This window comes from Canis lupus, chromosome 19 (assembly GCF_048164855.1).
Source record: "Canis lupus baileyi chromosome 19, mCanLup2.hap1, whole genome shotgun sequence".
In the NCBI taxonomy this organism is placed as follows: domain Eukaryota; kingdom Metazoa; phylum Chordata; class Mammalia; order Carnivora; family Canidae; genus Canis; species Canis lupus.
Genome location: NC_132856.1, coordinates 51,465,339 through 51,484,315, shown reverse-complemented (window position 1 = coordinate 51,484,315; position 18,977 = coordinate 51,465,339). Strand labels below are relative to the sequence as shown.

The 18,977-nt window shown below is 52.7% G+C and overlaps 2 protein-coding genes across 7 annotated transcripts; both read right to left on the bottom strand.

Moving 5' to 3' along the window:
• Positions 1-1,580: 1,580 nt before the first annotated feature.
• ELOF1 (elongation factor 1) lies at positions 1,581-6,934 on the bottom strand. Of its 5 annotated transcripts, none has more exons than XM_072787169.1 (4): positions 6,809-6,934; positions 2,726-2,859; positions 2,496-2,566; positions 1,581-2,208 (listed from the first exon to the last, which is right to left on the bottom strand). In XM_072787169.1, exons 2-4 carry the CDS (start codon positions 2,839-2,841, stop codon positions 2,144-2,146), a joined length of 252 nt encoding a protein of 83 aa, XP_072643270.1. In that variant the 5' UTR covers positions 2,842-2,859; positions 6,809-6,934; the 3' UTR covers positions 1,581-2,143. The 5 variants fall into 5 exon arrangements, with proteins under 5 accessions (XP_072643270.1, XP_072643272.1, XP_072643273.1 ...); XM_072787171.1 differs by having other exon boundaries at positions 6,805-6,931; XM_072787172.1 differs by having other exon boundaries at positions 6,556-6,836.
• Positions 6,935-12,657: 5,723 nt separating this feature from the next.
• Positions 12,658-16,318, bottom strand: ACP5 (acid phosphatase 5, tartrate resistant). 2 transcript variants are annotated; one of them, XM_072787165.1, is made up of 6 exons: positions 16,184-16,318; positions 14,981-15,069; positions 14,439-14,723; positions 14,105-14,232; positions 13,667-14,012; positions 12,658-13,268 (listed from the first exon to the last, which is right to left on the bottom strand). In XM_072787165.1, the coding sequence occupies exons 3-6, from the start codon at positions 14,721-14,723 to the stop codon at positions 12,996-12,998; spliced, it is 1,032 nt and encodes a 343-aa protein (XP_072643266.1). In that variant the 5' UTR covers positions 14,981-15,069; positions 16,184-16,318; the 3' UTR covers positions 12,658-12,995. The 2 variants fall into 2 exon arrangements, with proteins under 2 accessions (XP_072643266.1, XP_072643267.1); XM_072787166.1 differs by lacking the exon at positions 16,184-16,318 and adding an exon at positions 15,956-16,104.
• Positions 16,319-18,977: the final 2,659 nt, after the last annotated feature.

Here is an 18,977-nt window from a genome sequence, read left to right as displayed (position 1 = left end):
CCAAAGGCAGGCGCTAAACCAGTAGCGGCGCCACCCAGAGATCCCAGCAGCCAGGTTCAAAAATGCATTTTTTTCCAAAACCATCAAGCAATTCACTCAATTCTGACACGACCTAGAGACAGCATCAGACCCCATAAGATAAAGGCTCAGGAGACTGTCCCTCCACTTTCAGGTCCATTGCTAAGTCCAGGTTGTCACCTGTGTTTCTGATTGAACAGCAAGAGATCTGAGATTCCCATGTCCACCTCTTCAGATTTGATTAATTTACTAGAGTGGCTCACAGAACTCAAACATTGTATTTTATTAGGTTACCATTTATTAGAAAAGAATATAAATCAGGAACAGCCAGATGAAAGAGGTGCATGGGCGACAGTGTGGGGAAGGGTGTAGAGCTCCCACACCCTCTCCATGTGCCCACTCTCCCAGCAGCACCACGGCCCCCAACCCCGAGCTCATCAAATCTTGTTGGAAGATTTTTTTTTTTGTTTTTTTTTTTTAAGATTTCAAAGAGTGAGCAAGTGCATTAGCAGGGCAGAGAGAGAGGCAGCAGCAGACTCCCTGCTGAGCTGGGAGCCAACTTGGGACTCGATGCCGGGACCCCAGGATCATTACCTGAACCAAAGGCAGACACCTAAGTGACTGACTGAGCCACCCAGGCACCCCTTGCTGAAGTTTTTATACAGCTTAACCTGTAGCTCCTGCTTCCCTTCCTCAGAGGTTGTGGGTGTTACAGAGGGTCCCATGCAGTGATCACTTTCTGGTGACCAGCATCAACTCAGGTGTGATCAAAAGGGGCACCTTTGAGTGACAAAAGACATTCCTATCATTTAGAAAGTTGCAAGGATTTGAGGAACTCTGTGCCAGGAACTAAGGACAAAGGCCAATATTTATTGTATCACACATGTGCATCTGGCCCCACCTCCAGCCTTCAGTGACCTCTCGCCACCCTTAGAGAAAAAAATCCCTTTCAGAGACCCTTACTCTTCTACCCCCAAGGAGGCCATGAGCTGTTCCCTCAGCCTGGACCCTGGACTCAGAAGACAGACTCGGGGTTATGAAGCCAGGCCTCCTGGGTTCAAGGCCCAGTTCTGCAGCCTTCTGGCTGTGGGACCTTAGGCCAGTGACTTCCCATCTCAGCCTAATTCCTCACCTGTGAGTCTGGGGCATCTGCCTCACAGTGGGGTAAGGTGGGCAAGCCTGACAGCAGCTTCTGGTACAGGGTGGGCCTTGAGTGTTGCTCCTTTTGCCGCCCCTCCCCCCGCCCCAGCCCCCGGAAGCCTTCTCTAATTACCCTGGCCAACCCCCCATCCCACCCCAGGCTCCGCTGGCCCCATTTTGTTGTGCCTGAAGATGTCTGCCTGGCCAGATGTCTGCAGGTTCATGGCCCATGTTCCCTGGGCCCAGCACTAGCCTGGTTTTACCACAAATGCCTGTTGGGTGGACAAAATGGGCAGTTTGGGCTAACCAAACCCGATTTCTGATGGCCTGCTAGGCCACCTCCGAATGCCTCAGTCTCCTCCTCTCCTTCACTGAGCCCCTGGGCCTGACCCAGAACCCAGGAAATCACAGAGAGGCAGGAGTTTGCATCCGCTGCTTTATTTAAGGGCTGGTGACTGACAGCTATCCCTGGCCCCGCCCCTTCCTCCTCTACAAAAGCAACTAAATGGGAAAGGGGCTATTCTGCTAGGGCCCAAGGGGACTATGGGACTGTGGCTCTGAATCTCAGGCCACAGGCCTTGGAAGGCAGGGGAGGAGGGAGGGCAGTCCAGTTCAAATGGGCAAGGTGCTGGTGAGGTGGGTGAGGAGGCTGGAGAGTCCCGAGGCTGCTTCTGCTGGCCTTGGCCTTGTCCAGAATGTTAGGACACAGCTCCGAGGAGGAGCAAGCAAGTTAAAGGCTTTCAGAGCCAAGTGAAGCACTTCAGGCCCCTGGGGGGCCCACCTCACTTCCAGTCAGTGCCCACAAGCACGCTGCCATGGCCACACTCACAGCCATACACACTCACACCCAGACCCACACCATCCACACGGAGGGCTGTGAAGGCCCTGGACCCACACCCTGGACCCTGGAATGTCTCTGGACTGGTAGCCAGCGGGGCAGGTCCATGGCAGGCGGCACCACCAAGGGAGTGGGTCCTCTGCGTTGCTACTGATTGGCTGCCTCGCAGGCATCTATCCAATCACTGTACACATCCACTGGTTCTGACAGATCTGGACCGCTGAGGTCAAGGGCAACTGGTGGCATGGACCCCTTCCCTGTATACACCTCTCACTGGTGTCAGCCAGATCCCTGCCCCGCGCCCTATGGAAGTCAGCAGGTGGCACCTATTCTCCTGGGCAGTCATAGCCGTGCACCAGGGCAAACAGCAGGGCCAGAGATGCAGAGACTAGAGTCCTGGCCAGGTGCCTTAGGGCAGCCCACCGGGGAAGGGGAGCCCTGACTGCCCCCCACCCTCACCACCCCACTTTCCGGAAAAAGCCTGGTTTCCCAAGGATACATGTGATGGGCGTCTGGAATTCCTCTAGGCACACGGTACAAGAGATGACTCCGGTGTTGCGGGCACGATCCCTGGAACAGGAGGTGGAGGGACTGGTGAGTCAAGAAGCCTGTGTCTATGGGTGGTGATCCCCCCAACTGGGATGGCCTGGGGCAGGAAGGAGGACAGTGGGGGCAGGGAAGCTGCCTTCTGACTTTGGGAGGAGAGAGGAGGCCCTGTCCCCCACTCACATCTTTACGTCACAAGACTTCTCGTGGTTGCAGAAGGGGCAGGTGAACTGGGTCTCTAAGGTGCCGGTCATCTTCTTTTTGGGGGGTGGCTTCCGTTTGGACTTTCTGCGCCCCATGTCTGTAGGAGGACAAACCTGTGGGACAGGGGCAAAAGTCAGCAACTAGGGGGGCCCCCCAGCTTGAGGCTCTAGGAGGCAGGCTGGGAAGAAGCCCTGGCTGGCCCCTCAGGCTCCGCCTCTGTGGGATGAGGCCCCAGTCCCCACTGCAGGCGGGCGGGCAATCAGGTGCACTCTGGGCAGGGGGGATGGGAGCAGGTTCTGGCATCAGGTGGCCTGAGTTCTAATCACGGCCCGCCACTTACTAGGTGACCCCACACTGGTGACTTAAACTCCCTGGGCCTCAGTTTCCTGTCAGTAAAATAGAGCTGAAGTATTTCAGAGGGGTCTTGTGGGGCTGCTGCGACAAATGGTAAGTCAAGGGCTGAGCACAGGACCTGGCCCATTTATCATTGGCATCCACACGGGATGCCGCTGCTCCTGGTGAGGATGACATAAAAGACTCTGACAGACCAGCTACACAAGGCTGGGCAGGGCCTAAGTGCTCAGAAGCTGGTGATTTTAGGAGCAGCTGCTCCTCCTGTCAAAGGGACATGCCAGTGGCACCTAGGAGGAATGACACTCAAGGCATCCGGCAGATCCTCCAGAAGAACTCCTGAGCTGTCTCCCCATGGATAAGGAGCTGTTGGGCAGAGAAGAGGGGACAGGCAACTTGAGGAGAGAAACGCCACATAGCAAGACTGAGCACACATATCTGAGAGCGCCAGCCAGGATTTGGGGACCACACAGGCAGGGGTGAGGGGCAGGCTAAGGAGGGAGCAGGAATAGGTGGGAGGGATTTAGATGGAACCTGGGGGCAGCGAAAGAAAGGATGGAATCACTGCCTTTTGAAGGCATCGAGAACAGGTCAGAGATCTGGATGCAGATGAGGTCAGAACTAGGACAGGGCTGTTGAAGGAGTAGGTGAGACTGAGACACATCAGCGGAGTGAGTGTGGTGAGAGGAGGAAGGATCCAGGATGACTCCTAAGGTGGTGGGGGATGGAGAGGGTGGGTGGGGAAGAAGGTGGCACCATTCTCTGATGTCTAATGTACAGGAAGAATGAGATGTTGGGGGGAAATGATGGGATCAAGTGCCAGAGAGACATCGAGGGACAGATATCTTGGAAGCAGGGGCTAACACCGAGCACAACTCCCACACCAGGCACTGTGCTCAGGATTCTACAAGCACCAGACCTGGGAGTGTCTTCCCAAGGTGCTTTCCCCTCTTGCCACCCCCCCTCCACCCCCCACCTGGGTGGCTTTAGCTTCATCCCACTCTGACATGGGAGGCTGGCAGCCTGCCAGAAAATACCACCAGAATTTCACTCAGATTTAGCAATTGCTCTCTATGTCCCGCCCTCATTCTTAACTTGGAGCGTTCCCAATTCTTTGAGTAAACAGAAGTAGTCAGTGGAGAACATCCACAAGCCCCCAGGACCCCTCCATTCTGCCCTCCTTCTTCTGCTATGGAAGAATGTCTATGCTCTTCTGGATCCCAACATCACATTTTCTCTTTCAACTAGATCATTAACAGACACAGCTATTAAACACATCATTAAAAACAATCAGCTCTTGGGGCGCCTGGATGATGGTTCTGTCGGTTGAGCACAGACTTTTGATTTCAGCTCAGGTTATGATCTCAGGACCCAGAGATGGAGCCCCATGTAGGACTTTGCACTCAGTGCAGAGTCTGCTTGGGATTCTGTGTCTCCTTGTGCCCCTCCCACCACTCTCGCACTCTCTCTAAAAATAGAAAAAACAAAAAAAACCACAACCATCTCTTCATTCTGGGGGCTTATCTAGCAGAACTGTCTGTACTGTCTTCATTTGTTTCCTCCTGTTCTCCCTCTACCTCCTCACCATTCTGCTCACCCCAAGGGGCAGGCCCCCTCCTCCTCAGGGCACTGGACACACTGGTCACTAGTCCTAACCTTTCCATGTGGTTCTCAGGATTCTGCACTCTGCTCAAGCCTCAATGGGGGCTCCTTTCAGTTTCTGCTGCTGCTGTTCCCCCCGCCCTCCAGCCCCAACTTCTCTAATGGTACATGAGCCCATAAGCTCAAGCTTTGGGGTCCACTTCATTTGCACTCACCTGCATGGAGATCTCACCCAGCCTCAGGGCTTCAAATGCCCCTGCTATACTGATGCCTCCCGATTTACCATCCTCAGTGTCTCCTCTCAACTGCAGACTGGCTCATTTAACTGCCTTGGCTACACCTTCACCTGATGCTAACACACGTTCATACATAACCCATTCAAAAACAAGCTGCTGACACCTCAACGCTCTTTCAGTCTTCCCCATGCCAACAGATAGCAAATCCCTCTATCCAAAAACCTTGGACTCACCCTCAATTCCTTTCTCTCCTTCTCACACCCCTTATCTGATCCTGATCCTGCTGCTCTACCTCTATAAGACATCCAGAGTCTGCCCACTTCTCACCAAGACTATAGTCGGAGTCCTAGTCATGCTCACACAGCCTCCCTGTTGGTCTCCCTGCATCTCCCACCCCACTTACCTCCCTCCAAATGTAAATTCTATGGTAGCAGGGATTTCTGTCTTTCCTTTGTATCAACAGAGCCAAGAACTGCTTGGTGGCCCAGAGCTGGCACTCAACAAACCTTAAATGGATGAATGAATGAACCAATGCCAGGGCCTCCGCTCATGACAGCAACGCTGCAATCAAGGCAGGCAAAGTGTCTACTCCTGTGGAACCTCTATTCTAGTAGAGGAAGAAAGACCCTTAACTTAATAAGTGAAATAGTTTCGATTATCAGTAAGTGCTATGAGATTAATCAATCAGCACTAAGCGAATACTTCTGGAACCTGGCGATTTCATGTAAGAGTGGGGTGCGAGGGCAGCCCCGGTGGCTCAGCGGTTTAGCCCCTGCCTTCGCTCCAGGGCCTGATCCTGGGGACTCAGGATCGAGTCCCATGTCGGGCTCCCTGCATGGAGACTGCTTCTCCCTCTGCCTGCGTCTCTGCCTCTCTCTCTCATGAATAAATAAATAAAATTTAAAAAAAAAGAGGGGGGTGCGAAGGACCCTTGGGGTTAACGTCATTTAAGCTGAGGGCCGAATGATGAGAGAAGGCAACCACGCAAAATAGTCCAAGCTGACAGAACAGCAACTGCAAAGGCTCTGGGGGCAGAGGCAGCTTTTTTCCCCCAAGAAAGAGAAAGATTGGTACAGCTGGAGCTCAGTGCGCCATGGGGAGAAAAGGGTACGAAATAGGACAGCAGAGGAAATGGGACCCCAAAGGTGTGGCCAGTTCTACAGCCCACGCTCTCACCTGCTCCCAGCGGTGTTTTGTTTTCCCAAAGGCTGGGAAAGGTACCACCTGTAACAGAATCATCTGCGGGGGGATGAGGTGGAGGTGGGGATTGCTCAAAAAAAATGCAGATTCTGAACCTCATCTCAGATCTGCCCCGAGGGGAACGGGCTGGGACGCACTATTTGCCTTCTGCTGAATCCCCAGCGTGGGTAGTGCCTGGTATGCATTAAGCGCTCAATAACTACTTGTTGAATGAATAAGTAAGTCTCCTGAATCAGAAGGTATGGACGGGTCCCGGAATCTCCTCTTACCCGGCGGCTGCAGTACCCCCGACCCCACACCAGAATGGGGTCTGGCCGTACACAAAGCTCCAGGGCCTTAGCCTGCCCCGTGGCGACCTAGGTCCGAGCGCGCCAAAGTCGCCTGGAAAAGGGATCAGTCCCCAGCCCTGCCGTGACTCACGAGACGGCGGGGGAGCGGTCCCTCCAAGCTCACCGAGGCTTCCGCGACGCCTCCCGCCGGGCGCCGGTGGGAGCCAGGCCACCCAGCAGCGGCGCTTGGCGGGCTGGGGTCCGGGGGAGTCAAGCTCCCCGGTAGTCCACCCCCCAAACCCGGGGTCCTCGACGCCTCCTCTTGGGCCCCGGCTGCGCCCCCGAGTAGACGAGCGCCCCGTCACGCCAGGCCCCAACGCCCACCAGCGCGAACCGTCACCTACACTCCTCTCCCCTCGTTGCGACGGCCTCGTTCACCCGGGAGACAGCGGCTTCCGCCTCCCGCCGGAAGCGGAAACCCCTCACCTCTTCTCACCCGCGGCCAGGACCGCCCACCGAGCAGCCCCGCCTCCCCAGCGCACGTGCGTACTCGCGTCCCGGGCCGGGAGGCGGGGTCGCAGCGCGCCTGCGCGAGGGCGCCTGCGCTTCTGACTGGTAGTGCGCCCCCGCGCTTCTGGTGAGTTCCCGGGGGTGGCGGTTACCGCCTTTCGGGAGTGAGAGGTGGTGGCTGGGCCCTCCCGGCGTTGGAAAGGCCAACCCGCCCTTGGCCGCAGCGTCTTGACTTGTCTTTTCTCCCAGCTGGAGCCCCAGCCCCTCGCAGGCCACCTGGATGTCCCCACATGAGGACACATTCCAGTATCTCAGTGCTTAGGAATTGCAAATACCAGTATGCCTGAGTCAGGGTGATGGGGGGCTTGCCCGAGGCTCTTCTCAAACTTTTTTTTTTTTTTTTGAAGAGATTTTATTTATTCATGAGAGAGAGAGAGAGAGAGAGAGAGAGAGGGGCAGGCTCCCTGGGGGGAGCCCAGTGTGGGACTTGATCCCAGGCCCTGGGGATCATGACCTGAGCCAAAGGCAGGTGCTCAACCACTAAGCCACCCACCCAGGCGCCTCACTTCTTAAACTTTGATAAGAGCTTGCGGAGCTTTGTAAAGTTTAGGTCTGACCCATTAGGTCAGGTGCGGGGTCTCAAAGTCTGCACTTCTAAGTAGCTCCCTTTGAGGTCTATGCTGCTAGTCCGTGGACCACACTGAGTGCTGAAGTTATTATTTTTAAAGATTTTATTTATTCATGAGAGAGGCAGAGAGACAGGCAGAGGGAGAAGCAGGCACCATGCAGGGAGCCCGATGTGGGACTCGATTAGGGGTCCCCAGGATCAGGCCCTGGGCTGAAGGCAGCGCTAAGCCGCTGAGCCACCCGGAGTGCCCTGAGTGCTGAAGTTATAATAGAAAAGGTTGAAGAGGCCTACAAAGACCAGATCACGTGACGTCTTGTGGGCCATATTAAGGACTGTTCAGGAGTTGGGGGAGAAAGGAATAAGATTTTACGATTCCCACAATTTAAGAAAGAGGCTGGACATAAAGGATCGGTTACTATGCTCTGCGGCTCAGCATAAAAGAATGTGTGGATCTCAGAGGGTATGATGGTGGAGGGGGCTGCCAAACTGGTCTGAGGCTTGGGAAGGCTGCTCTGGGAGGCTGAGCCTCAAGTTGAAATAGAAGACTGAAAAGGAGTTACACAGAAATAGTACCTGCAGAACATCTAATGGAGTGAAGGAGAGAAGGGAATAAAAAAAAAACAAAAACAAAACAAAACAAAAAAAACGACTCCCACTGGAGCTCCTGTGTCTGGAGCTGCCTCTCAGGGAGATGATTTGGAGGAGAAATAAAGGGTTGTGCTCTAGCCATGAAACAAGCAGAGAGGTGTGGAACGGGCCACTGGAAGTGAAATCTGGAGCTCAGGTGAAGAAGGATCTGAATGTGATTTTGGGAATCATTCACCCATGGAGGTTATTTGAAGCCTTGGATCCAGAGGAGGTCTCCTGGTTTCAGGGTGAGGGGAAAAGTATAGCAAAAGAAGAGGGCTAATAAGGAGATCAGGGGCACCCCATCCTTAGATGTTAGGAGGAGGAGTCTGCAAGAACCTGGGCAGACCAGTGAGGTAGGAGGATAGAGAGGTGGATGTCCTTTCCCAGAAGCCTCCAGAAGAAGGTATTTCAAGACAGGGAGGGTGGTCAGCTATGTCACATGTGTTGAGAGTTTGACTAAGATGAGGAAAGTGAATTGAGTCTGTTGACTCCGCAAGTGTTTGGTCACTGGTGACCTTGATTAGAACTGTTTCATTAGAGTGTTCAGGAAAATAATTTGTAATGAGATGTATTTTTTAAGTTGAGCTATTTTCAAGATATCCCCTAGAGGGCAGTGTTACCTTTGGAACTGACTAGCGGACCCTTTTTCAGAGCTGATACAGACTTGCAGAGGATGGGATCCTACCATAGGTTACCTTGCAACTTGCTATTTACCCTGAATAGTCAAAACACAAGTAGCTTTTGTTTTTAGTAGCTACACAATTCATATTGCAACTCGGCCGTAATATATATGGACAATCCCATATTTGCTTAGGATTGCCGGGTTTGCTTGTTTCTTTTCTTTCTCATTCTACTTCTTTCTATTTCTCTCTCTCTCTCTCATTTTCTCCTACCTTCCTTCCTTCACAGCTTTATTGGGATATAAGTGACGGACAATAAATCGTATGTAGACTATGAAATTTCATATTTTGACATACGTATGTACCCATGAAACCATCACCACAATTAAGATAGTGAACATATCCATCATCCTTGAAAAGTTTCCTCGTGTCTCTTGGTCGTCAGTTCCTGCGCCTGCCCCCAGCCCCTGGCACCATCTGATCCGTTTTCAGTTCTTATAGCTTTGTATTTTTCAGAAAGTCCTGTGAACAGAATCATACATTATGTGTGGTCTTTTGAGTTCAGCTTCTTTTGCTGAGCTTAATTCAGCTTGAGACTTGTCCATATAGTGTCTATCAGTGGTTTATTCAATTTTATCACTGAGTTTTATATTCCATTGTGTGGATGGACCACAGTTGATTTATCTTTGCACCTGTTGATAGACATCGGGTTTGTTTCCAGTTTGGGGCAATTACAAATAGCAGTACTCTGAACCATTTCATTGAGATCTTTGTTTTCATCTATTGTGTTTTATTTCTATACTAAAACATGTGACCCCTCTGGGTTCTATTTTTTGTATACGGTCTGAAGTAGGGCTCAGGCTCTGTCTTCTGGGAAAACTGACCAGGCAAATAACACCTTTCCGTGAAGTTGCAGCGTCGCCTTCAACCTAATCACGTTCTCATGTGTTCTTGAATACGTTTCTGGATTTCCTCTGGATGTTTTCTCTGAGCTCGTGTCCTGTTGTTTTGATGATGGTGCGTTTCGTAAGGCAGGTCTCTCACCTTTTTATTTATGATTCTTGGCCTGCACGGTTGTTGAGGGTGTGGCCTGACCTCCACGACAAGCTGCTAGCCGCAAGAGAATGCTGCTACTGACTGTCCTGGCACCTGGGGTGAAGACTGGAGTGGGGAAGATGATAATATCCATGATGGTTGAGTCACAAGAGGTTGCTTGGGGAGAGTGAGAGGAGGTGAGAACCTGTGAGTGGCTTGAGGAGCTCTGCCATCCTGTTCTTTGACGTTTAGAAGGCATCTTTCTGACAGTGGCTGCGTGCTAGCTGGCGGTGTCCCCTGAGCTGGGTGGAAGGCCTTTGATGACGAGTGTCCGCCCTGCCTTATTCTTTTTGGTGCTCCTTGGGTCCTCAGCTGCCTGGCACAGGGCTTGGTACTTGGCAGCAGTACTTGGTCGTTGTGGAGAAGGGGGTCTGGGTGGCAATCCTGCTCCCTGCCACTCATTCCCTGTGTGATCTTGGATGTGTCACTTCTCCTTTCCATGCTCTGGGCCCTGTGAACAGGGACATTGGGCTAATTCCACACTCTGGGCCCTGTGAACAAGGACATTGGGCTGACTTCTGATTCAGATCGCTGCCTGCCTGGAGCCTCTGAGTCAGTGGGAAGAGGCAGGGTAGCTGTGAACCACCTTCACTGTTGTGGTTAAGACTGAGGGCCTGCCACTTCCTGGGCAAGACTTTGGGCACATCGCTTAATTTGTCAAGTTTGTCTAATGTCCTCAGAGAAGCGAGGATGATTCTGGCCCTTGCCTCATGGGTCAGGGCTAGAAGTGATGGTGTTTTTTGGTACAGAGTTTGGCTGGTAGTAATGCCAGGCAGGTAAACGTGAGCTGGAAGGAACCCAAGACTGGCATTTTGGTCAGAGAGCTTGTTTAATGTTAATAGGATCCTGGGCATCTGTAACAACTTCAACAATATCAACTTCTATAAAGTAGCAAATGGAAGATGCCACTTCCACCAAGTTCCTCTCCCTGGAGGTAATTCAGTTATATTTTGTTCAAGTTGTTATATCATTTCAGTCAGCGGGGCTGACAGTTGGAGCCAAACAAGTGGGTCCCTGCCAGGTAGCAGCTGAAGTGACAGTTGAGGGCGGGCCAAGGCAGCAGTTTCTGTGACCTGCTTATGGCTGGATGGCTCAGGCAATGTGTGGGTGGGTGTTACTCAACTCTCCCCCCCAGGGGAACTGGGCTTCTCTGCAGCTTTCGACTCAGGATGAACATTCTGCTTTCAGCACTTATTGTAAGAAACAGACCCTGACATATTTCTGCTTCTGGAAGTTTTCCTGCATATGTACTTGCACAGATGTACACAAGCACGGGTCCGGGGGTATCCGCTAAAGCTGTTTTGGAAAGAGGGAAAGGCTGGAAAAGATTTCAGTGGGTCCCAGCCAGGAGCCCAGGGCATAAGGTGGAAACTATCATAGAGAAGGGCTGTCCTACTTTTGGGAATGTATCCAATTTGTCATACAAATGTATTTGTACATATAGGAAATTAATTTATAGAGGTATTTGCTGCAGCGATGCATTTGAGGATAGCAAAATTATTGGAAGTGATTCAGGCAAACCTCACTAGATGGCTGGTTAGTTAGACAGCGGAATCAGTCAAGACCTCTGTTAACTGTAGAAAGAGCCAGAAGCTCCCCTGAGAGCTGACGGGCAGATCTCCAGGTATAACAGGCAGCAATAACAGTGCAAAGTGAATCTTTGGGCTGTGGGAAATGCTCATATCTGATTGTGGTGGTGGGTTTGTGGCTGTGTGCCTGTGTCAAAACTCAATGAACTGCACACTTTAGATGTGTCAATGACGCGTCCATAAAGTTGGTTGGGAAACAACAAATAAGGTGCAGATCAGTGGGAGGAGGGAGAAAAAAAGTTCACATATGCTTTTATTTGAATAGAGAAATCCTGGAAGGAAACAAGGCATGGATAAAAAGTTATTTCCTTCCAGAGCAGGAGACAGAAGAACAGGGAAGGAAAGAGATATTGCACCTTTCTTTTTATTTTATTTTTTTTAGATTTTTATTTATTTATTCACGAGAGACAGAGAGAGAGAGAGAGTCAGAGGCACAGGCAGACGGAAAAGCAGGCTCTCCGTGGGGAGCCTGATACAGGACTCAATCCTGGGACTCCAGGATCACCTGAACCAGAGGCAGACACTCAACCACTGAGCCACCCAGGTGCCTCTAAATTTTAGATTTTCAATCCATGTGATTGCATTACCAATTCCATACTGAGATGAGGAAAAAGGAATATTGTTATGAACAGTCGAGTTGTGGTTAGCAGAAAGAGCATGTGCAGAACTGTGTTGTGTATATCATGTTGTTTTGTGTAAGAAAGTTGGTGGGGGGTGTTTTTATTATGGAGGCATCAATTGGGACAGGAAAAAAATGAGGGGCAGTGGGTGCTCCTGGGGAGCTGGGCACAAAGGAGGAAGGCCTGTGTGGCGTGGTCACCCTTCTTTCTGTTTGATCTTTTTTTTTTTTTAAGATTTTTTATTGTTTTGAGAAAGAGAGCATGAGCGGGGGTGGGGGTGGGGGTGTAAGGGCAGAGGGAGCAGCAGACTTCCTGTTGAGCAGGAATCCCAACATGGGACTCAATCCCAGGACTCTGGGACCATGACCTGAGCCAAAGGCAGACACCCAGCCAACTGAGCCACCCAGGTGCCCTCTGTCTGGCCTTTATTAAAATCACATCGATGTATGAGGCCAGCTGAGACAAGGAGGCACAGAGCAGCAAGTGGGAGAGCCCCGCCCCTCTCAGACCCAGGTGATGGGACGTGCCAGTAGGGGAGGAAAGAGACGCTCAAGACACACGTTCAGCCTCTGCAACTATTCTTTTATTGAATATTGGGCAGTGATAGAAAGATGCTTGATTCAGGAGAAAGCTTTCCTTCCCTGCCCCCACCCCCATTGCCTAGAGCGCAGGTCGGACAAGCCTGGCTGCAGGGCATGGCACTCCAGCTGGCACACGTGTCCATGTGTCTTTCACATATGTGAGCATCCTTGTCACAAGGGCCACCTGGTACCACAGCCCCCCTCATCTGTGGTTCTCCTTCTGCTCTGCTGTGGCACGGTGGGCCCATGAGAAAGCCTGCCCATGGGCACGGGTCCCAGCAAGGCCCACCCACTGCCTGGCAGGGAGGCCCGTCTGCCTCAGGCCTTAGCGTGGTGCACTCGTGGTTGCTGCCGCCTGGCTCGCCTTGGCAGTCTGGTCTTGAAGAGGGACTTGCCCGAGGCTTCAATATAAGTGACGCTCATCTCTTTGGGGCTGATCTCCACGTAGGCAAAGCCGCCCAGCGAGTCCTCGGCCCCATAGTGGAAGCGCAGGTAGCCGTTGGGGACCTTGCGCAGATGCTTTTTCGAAGGGTCCATGAAGTTTCCAGCCCCGCTCAGCACGTAGCCCACACCATTCTCATCCTGAAGGTACTGTGCACGGAGAGCCCAGGGTCAGTGGAGGTCCCAGCCCCTCAGTGAAGCTGACCATGGGCTTTGTGCGGAGTCTTAAGTCCAGGGTCAGGTCTGTACCTGGCCATGGAGTCACCTCGGGCAAGGACCAAAACTCCTTTGGGCCTCAGTTTCCTTACCTGTTAGCAGTGCATCGGTCCTACTTCACAGCCTGAGAACTGAGTGAGCAATTGGCAACTGGTAGCTAGTATGATGCCTTTTAGGAAACTCTGGGCTATTTTCCAGGTTAGACAGCATATAGCTTCAGGGACATTTGGGAGACACCCTCCACCACCAAGCAGCAGGAAAGTCCAAGTGCACTATGTGGCACACTGGCTGGGCTGGGGACCCCCTCCCCACCTCACCCACAGACCTCTCACCTGCAGGTTGTGGTCATGGCCACACAGGTAGGCAGTGACCTTGTACGTGGCCAGCAGGGGCATCAGTTGCTTGACTAGGCAGTGGGTGGGCCCGTGCTCGGCGATGGACCACACGGGGTAGTGGCCGGCCACCAGCACGTAGTCCTCCTTGGCCGCCGCCAGCTGCTTCTTGAGCCAGGACAGCTGTGTGCGCGCCAGCCCCAGGTCACGGGGCCTCTCGGGCTGCTGGCTGAGGAAGTCATCCGAGTTGCCACACAGCGTCACTGTGTCTAGCATGAAGATGGCCACAGACACGTTGGACCGTGGGACTTTGAAGCGTAGCCGGTAGTAGGGGCTGGGGAAGTTCCTGTGGAAGAGATAGAAGCAGTGGGGACACGTCTTGAGCATATAAGCCCGAGGTCAGCGTGGCAGGGCGCAGGGGGTTGGGGGGCAGCTCACCATCGCTTAGAGATCCTGGAGTAGGCTATCTGCGCTGAGACGTTCCCCAGGTGGTCGTGGTTGCCAGCCAGCACGTACCAGGGCACGTTGCGGAGGGAAGATGCAGAGAACACATCCTCGAAGGTCTCCTGCAACACATAGAAGGGACACCCCCACCCCGGGGTCAAGCAGCTACCCCTGTGCTTCCACCAAGTCAGGGGCCAGGGCCAAGGGAGACACTGAGTGCTCTAGGTACCCACACATCTGCTTTTGCCCTCTCCAAAGTCAAAAGGTCGAACAGCTTTTCCACAGGTCCCCCCCCCCCCCCGCCCCGCTCCCCTCCAGTGGCACACACCCGAAACCTCTTGTCGTTGGCATCCTGCACACCAGAGAAGTAGAAATTGTCCCCCAGGGACAGGATGAAGTCTGTGCCAAGGATCTGCACAGTCCTGGCAATCTCCTTGGCATTGGCCATTTCCCGGGCTGTGTAGAACGGGGCATTGGGGACTCCTCCCCAGTCACCCACAGCCACAAAGCGCAGGACGGGATTGGCTCCCGGGTTGGCTCCCGGGTTGGCTCCGTCAGCCAGGGGGAGCATCAGCAAGGCTTGTAGGATAAGCAACACAGTCCGTGTGTCCATCTGGGAAGGGAGAGAGCAGCAGGGAGGGCCCAGGACTGAGGCTTAGGCAATGGGCCCTTGGACCCCTGCTCCAAGATCGGGGGAGACTGCTCCCTGCAGGGCTGGCCCCAGGGGAAGCCCCGGGGGAGTCCCTAGTTCCCAGGACTTGAGGGCAAGAGCCAGCTGGAAGGGTCAGAGGGTAGGCGGGGTCCAGAGGCAGGGAAGGGTGGCTGTGCAGGCCCAGTTCTGGCTGCCCTCATCCCACACCCAGCACTCACCCTGGGGGAGGCACTAGCCAGTCAGCGGGGGGCTCAGAGAGGCAGGTGAGCTCCTGGGCAGAACTGGCGGGTCACTGAGCCTTTATTCCCTGGGGCGGAAATGGATCATTAGTGAGGATGATGCAGTTTCTCCGAAGACTGTTCCAGAAGCCCTCCCCTTGGGTCATGTGAGCTTTGGAGTTCCCCAGTGCCGGACACGGGATTCGGGTGGGAGTCTGGCACACGAGTGCAGCCGTGCCTTCCATCACAGCCTCTGTGTTTGGCCATATGAGCTTGTTTATGGCCGGGGGCCCCAGGCACCCCGTTATCCTCTGTGTGCTGTGGATGGGGCTGTATCTGTGTGCCCCAGCCAGACACATCTTGTGTGTCCATGTACTCCCAGGACGTGTTTGTCTGCTTGTGTCTGGGTGTGTCTGTTTCCTGTGTGTAGCCAAGCGTGCCTGCCTGGGTCACATGTCTGCTGTGTGCCTGGGAGTCCTTTGTCCCTGTAGATGTGCGCACTGAGCCTACAAGGCCCGAGTGGTGTGCCTGTGACATTTGCCTGGGTTCTAAAGTGGAACTGTGTGGGAAACTGATTTGTGTCCTTGTGTTGTGCTGGAGTGGTGTTGTGGGGCTGTGTTGTGTCTCACGTGAGTTGTGTGCCTGCTGGGTGGTGTGTGTTTGACATCTGGGCTTGAGTCCCAGGATCACCACCTTCCCCCAAACATCAGGGTCTCCCCTTTCCAGGAAGTCCTGCCCACACCCTCCCCTGCTCCCCACCCCCATTCCCCACAGGAGGAACCCAGGCGGGGGCAGCTGGTGACACATCATGTGACCACTGAGTTTTGACCCTCATATTCTCAGCAGCTGCCTGCAGGCCCTCCGATGGCAGGCTGCCCCTAGGGGTAGGCAGGTGGGGCGCCAGGGCAGTGGGGCCACCTGCCCCCCACCTCCCTGCCTTCCTCCTCCCGCCCAGGCTCCTCCCTGCACACTCACGTCGGCTCCCTCCAGTCGTTGCGAGGCCGACCCGGGTGGGGGTGGGGGAGGCCCTCCTTCGGCGCGGAGGTCACCGGCTCAGCGAGGTGAGGTGACCTGCCTCGGGTCACCCAGCTAGCTGCGCCTCCCGCCCCGCAGCCCCGACAAACAGGAAGTGGGTCACCCGGGCAGGCGGAGCCCCTTCCCCCGGGGCCCCCGCAGCGATCGCACCGGCCCCGCGGGTCTCACCTGCCGTCGGCGGGGCGCTCGGCGGACGGCTGGCCGTGGAGGAGGCCGCGGCCCTCCGCCCGGGGTGCGGGACCCGGGCGCCCAGCTGATCCCCGGCGGGGAGGGCGGGCGCGAGGCCCGGCCTGCCGGGCCCTGGATCCGGCTGGGCCACCCAGTGCCGCCACGCCTCCTCCGGGGCGCAGGCGGCAGGCACATCTGTAAAATGGGGCTGAGCACCCCAGGGGACGGCCCAGGCCGGCGATCGGCGATCGGGCTCCAGCTCGGGCTGGGGCTCAGGGACCAGAGTTCCTCCCTGCGCCTCCTCCCGCCTCCCCTCTCCCTCAGGCAGGCTGAGTCGCCCCCTTCCTTTACACCTGGGGCACCCACAGCCAGGATCGCTGGGTGGGCCTCATCCTGGGCTGGGTCACCCTCTAGTGAGGAAGTAGGTCTCTTCAACCCCAGCTTCCTGGTCTTTGAAATGGGTGTGAGGGCAGAAAAATCAAATCTTCCCTAGAAACAACACCAAATAGCCCAAGTTGAAAGGCCCCTTCAGGGGATGGAACTCAACCCTTCCCACTTCGAGTGTGGACTGGACTCAAAGGAGTTAGTGACTTCCATCCAAAGAACATAGGACGGAAAAGCAAAAGTCAGGAATCTTCCAGTGGTGACACTTGGAGACACCACCTTAACTGAATGGGCCAGGTTGACATCCCTGGTGATCAGTCTCACTGACATCATGTGGCCCTGACATAATGGCACGAGAAGGGCACCTTGTCTTTGTGGGTTTCTTTCCAGCAACGTGCAAGGATGAGAAAAATTAGCACCAAGGAAACACCCAAATTGGGTGATATTCTACAGAATACCTGACCTGCAAAGATGTCCCAGGCATGAAGAAGAAAAGTTTGAGGAGCTGTCACAGATTGGAGGAGACTCAGGAGACCTGAGAACAAAATGAAATGGGAGATCCTGGGCCAGAGAAGGAGTATTTATGGAAAAACTGGTGACATCCAAATACAGCCTGAATTATCATGGAGTGCCTGCACCATCTTTTGCAACTTCTCTGGAAATCTTTAAATTATTCTAAACTAAACAAAAGTTTACTTTGAAAACAGGCATGATCCAGGGCACCTGGGTAGCTCAGTTGGTGAAGCGTCTGCCTTCTGCTCAGGTCATGATCTCTGGGTCCTGGGATCAAGCCCTGTATCAGGCTCCCTGCTCAGCCAGGAGTCTGCTTCTCTCCCCTGCTTGTACTCTCTCTTTCTCAAAAAAATAAAAATCTTTTAAAAAGAAAAAAAAAAAAAAAGAAAAAGAAAAAAACATTGACCCAAGAAACCTAAAATTTTATTTAACACATATTGAGCACCCACTGTATGCCCAGTACTGGCTGACACAGCAATGAACAAGACAGACAGGAAAACCTGCTCTGTTGGGACAGGGAAATTTATGCTCTAGCTATTACTTTCCTTTCTTTGGGATGGGGTGGGGCATTCTCTATATTTTATGTACTGTTTGGATTTTTGCTTGAAAAGTCTTGTTAGTTGCTTTGCTTGACTTCCTCTTAACATACCTATATGGGAAAATGTAAACCCAGGAAACAAAGACCCCTTTCCAGAGGCAGGGCAACAGGTGTCTTCTGGGGAGACAGGGAGAGAATGGAATTGGGTCTGGGAACAAAGGGGCCTGGGAAGGGGGCTTCTACTTGATCCTTATTATTTTCTTTTTTGTAAGATTTTATTTATTTGAGAGAGAGAGCACTAAGAGAGAGGAAGGAGCAGGCTCCCCATCGAGCAGGGAGACCAATCTGGGGCTTGATCCCAGGACCCTAGGATCATGACCTGAGCCAAAGACAGACACTTAACTGACTGAGCCACCCAGGGGCCACAAATGTTTTCTTTCAACAACAACAATAACAAAAAAAAAAAAAAAAAAGGAGAAGTAGAAGGAAAAGGAGAAGGGAAAAAAATATCTGAAGCATTTAGGACTGTGTTAACATTGGCTTCTCTTTAAATGGAGGGTCCCAGGGTGTTTTAATGATTATCTTCTCTGCTTTCTGTGTTTTTTTTATTTTTATTTTTTGAGATCACACAAAATTTATTATCTTTTTGTAGTACATGGTCTTTATAAAAAGTTAGAAAATACTGAAAAACAAAAACCATTACACTCACCAGTAATACCTCTGCCTGGAGAGTCATTATCCATTAATATATTTTTTCCTTTCAATTTTGTTATGCCTACATTTGTCTTCAGAAAAATGGGATACTAGTGATACATATCATTTTGTAGCCTTTTCAAGTGTTAACATTTTCTATATATATTTTTTTTTTAATGAAAAGGTACAAGGACGGGGATCTCTGGGTGGCTCAGCAGTTTAGCACCTGCCTTCAGCCCGGGATGTGATCCTGGAGTTCCGGGATTGAATTCCACATCAGGCTCCCTACGTGGAGCCTGCTTCTCCCTCTGCCTGTGTCTCTGCCTCTTTGTCTCTCTCTGTCTCTCATGAATGAATAAATACAATCTTTAAAAAAAAAAAAAAAGAAAAGAAAATGTGCAAGGGCACCTGGGTGGCTCAGTTGCTTAAGTGTCTGACTCTTGGTTTTAGGTCAGGTCATGATCTCAGGGTCATGAGATTGAGCCCTGCATCTGAGTGGGTCCTGCTTGGGATTCTCTCTCTCCCTCTCCCTCTGCTCCTCCCCATGCTTACACACACACACACACACACACACACACACACACACTTTCTCAAATAAATAAAATACATAAATCTTTAAAAGAATGATCAAAAAGTGCAAAAGCATGAGCACATGATTAAAACAAA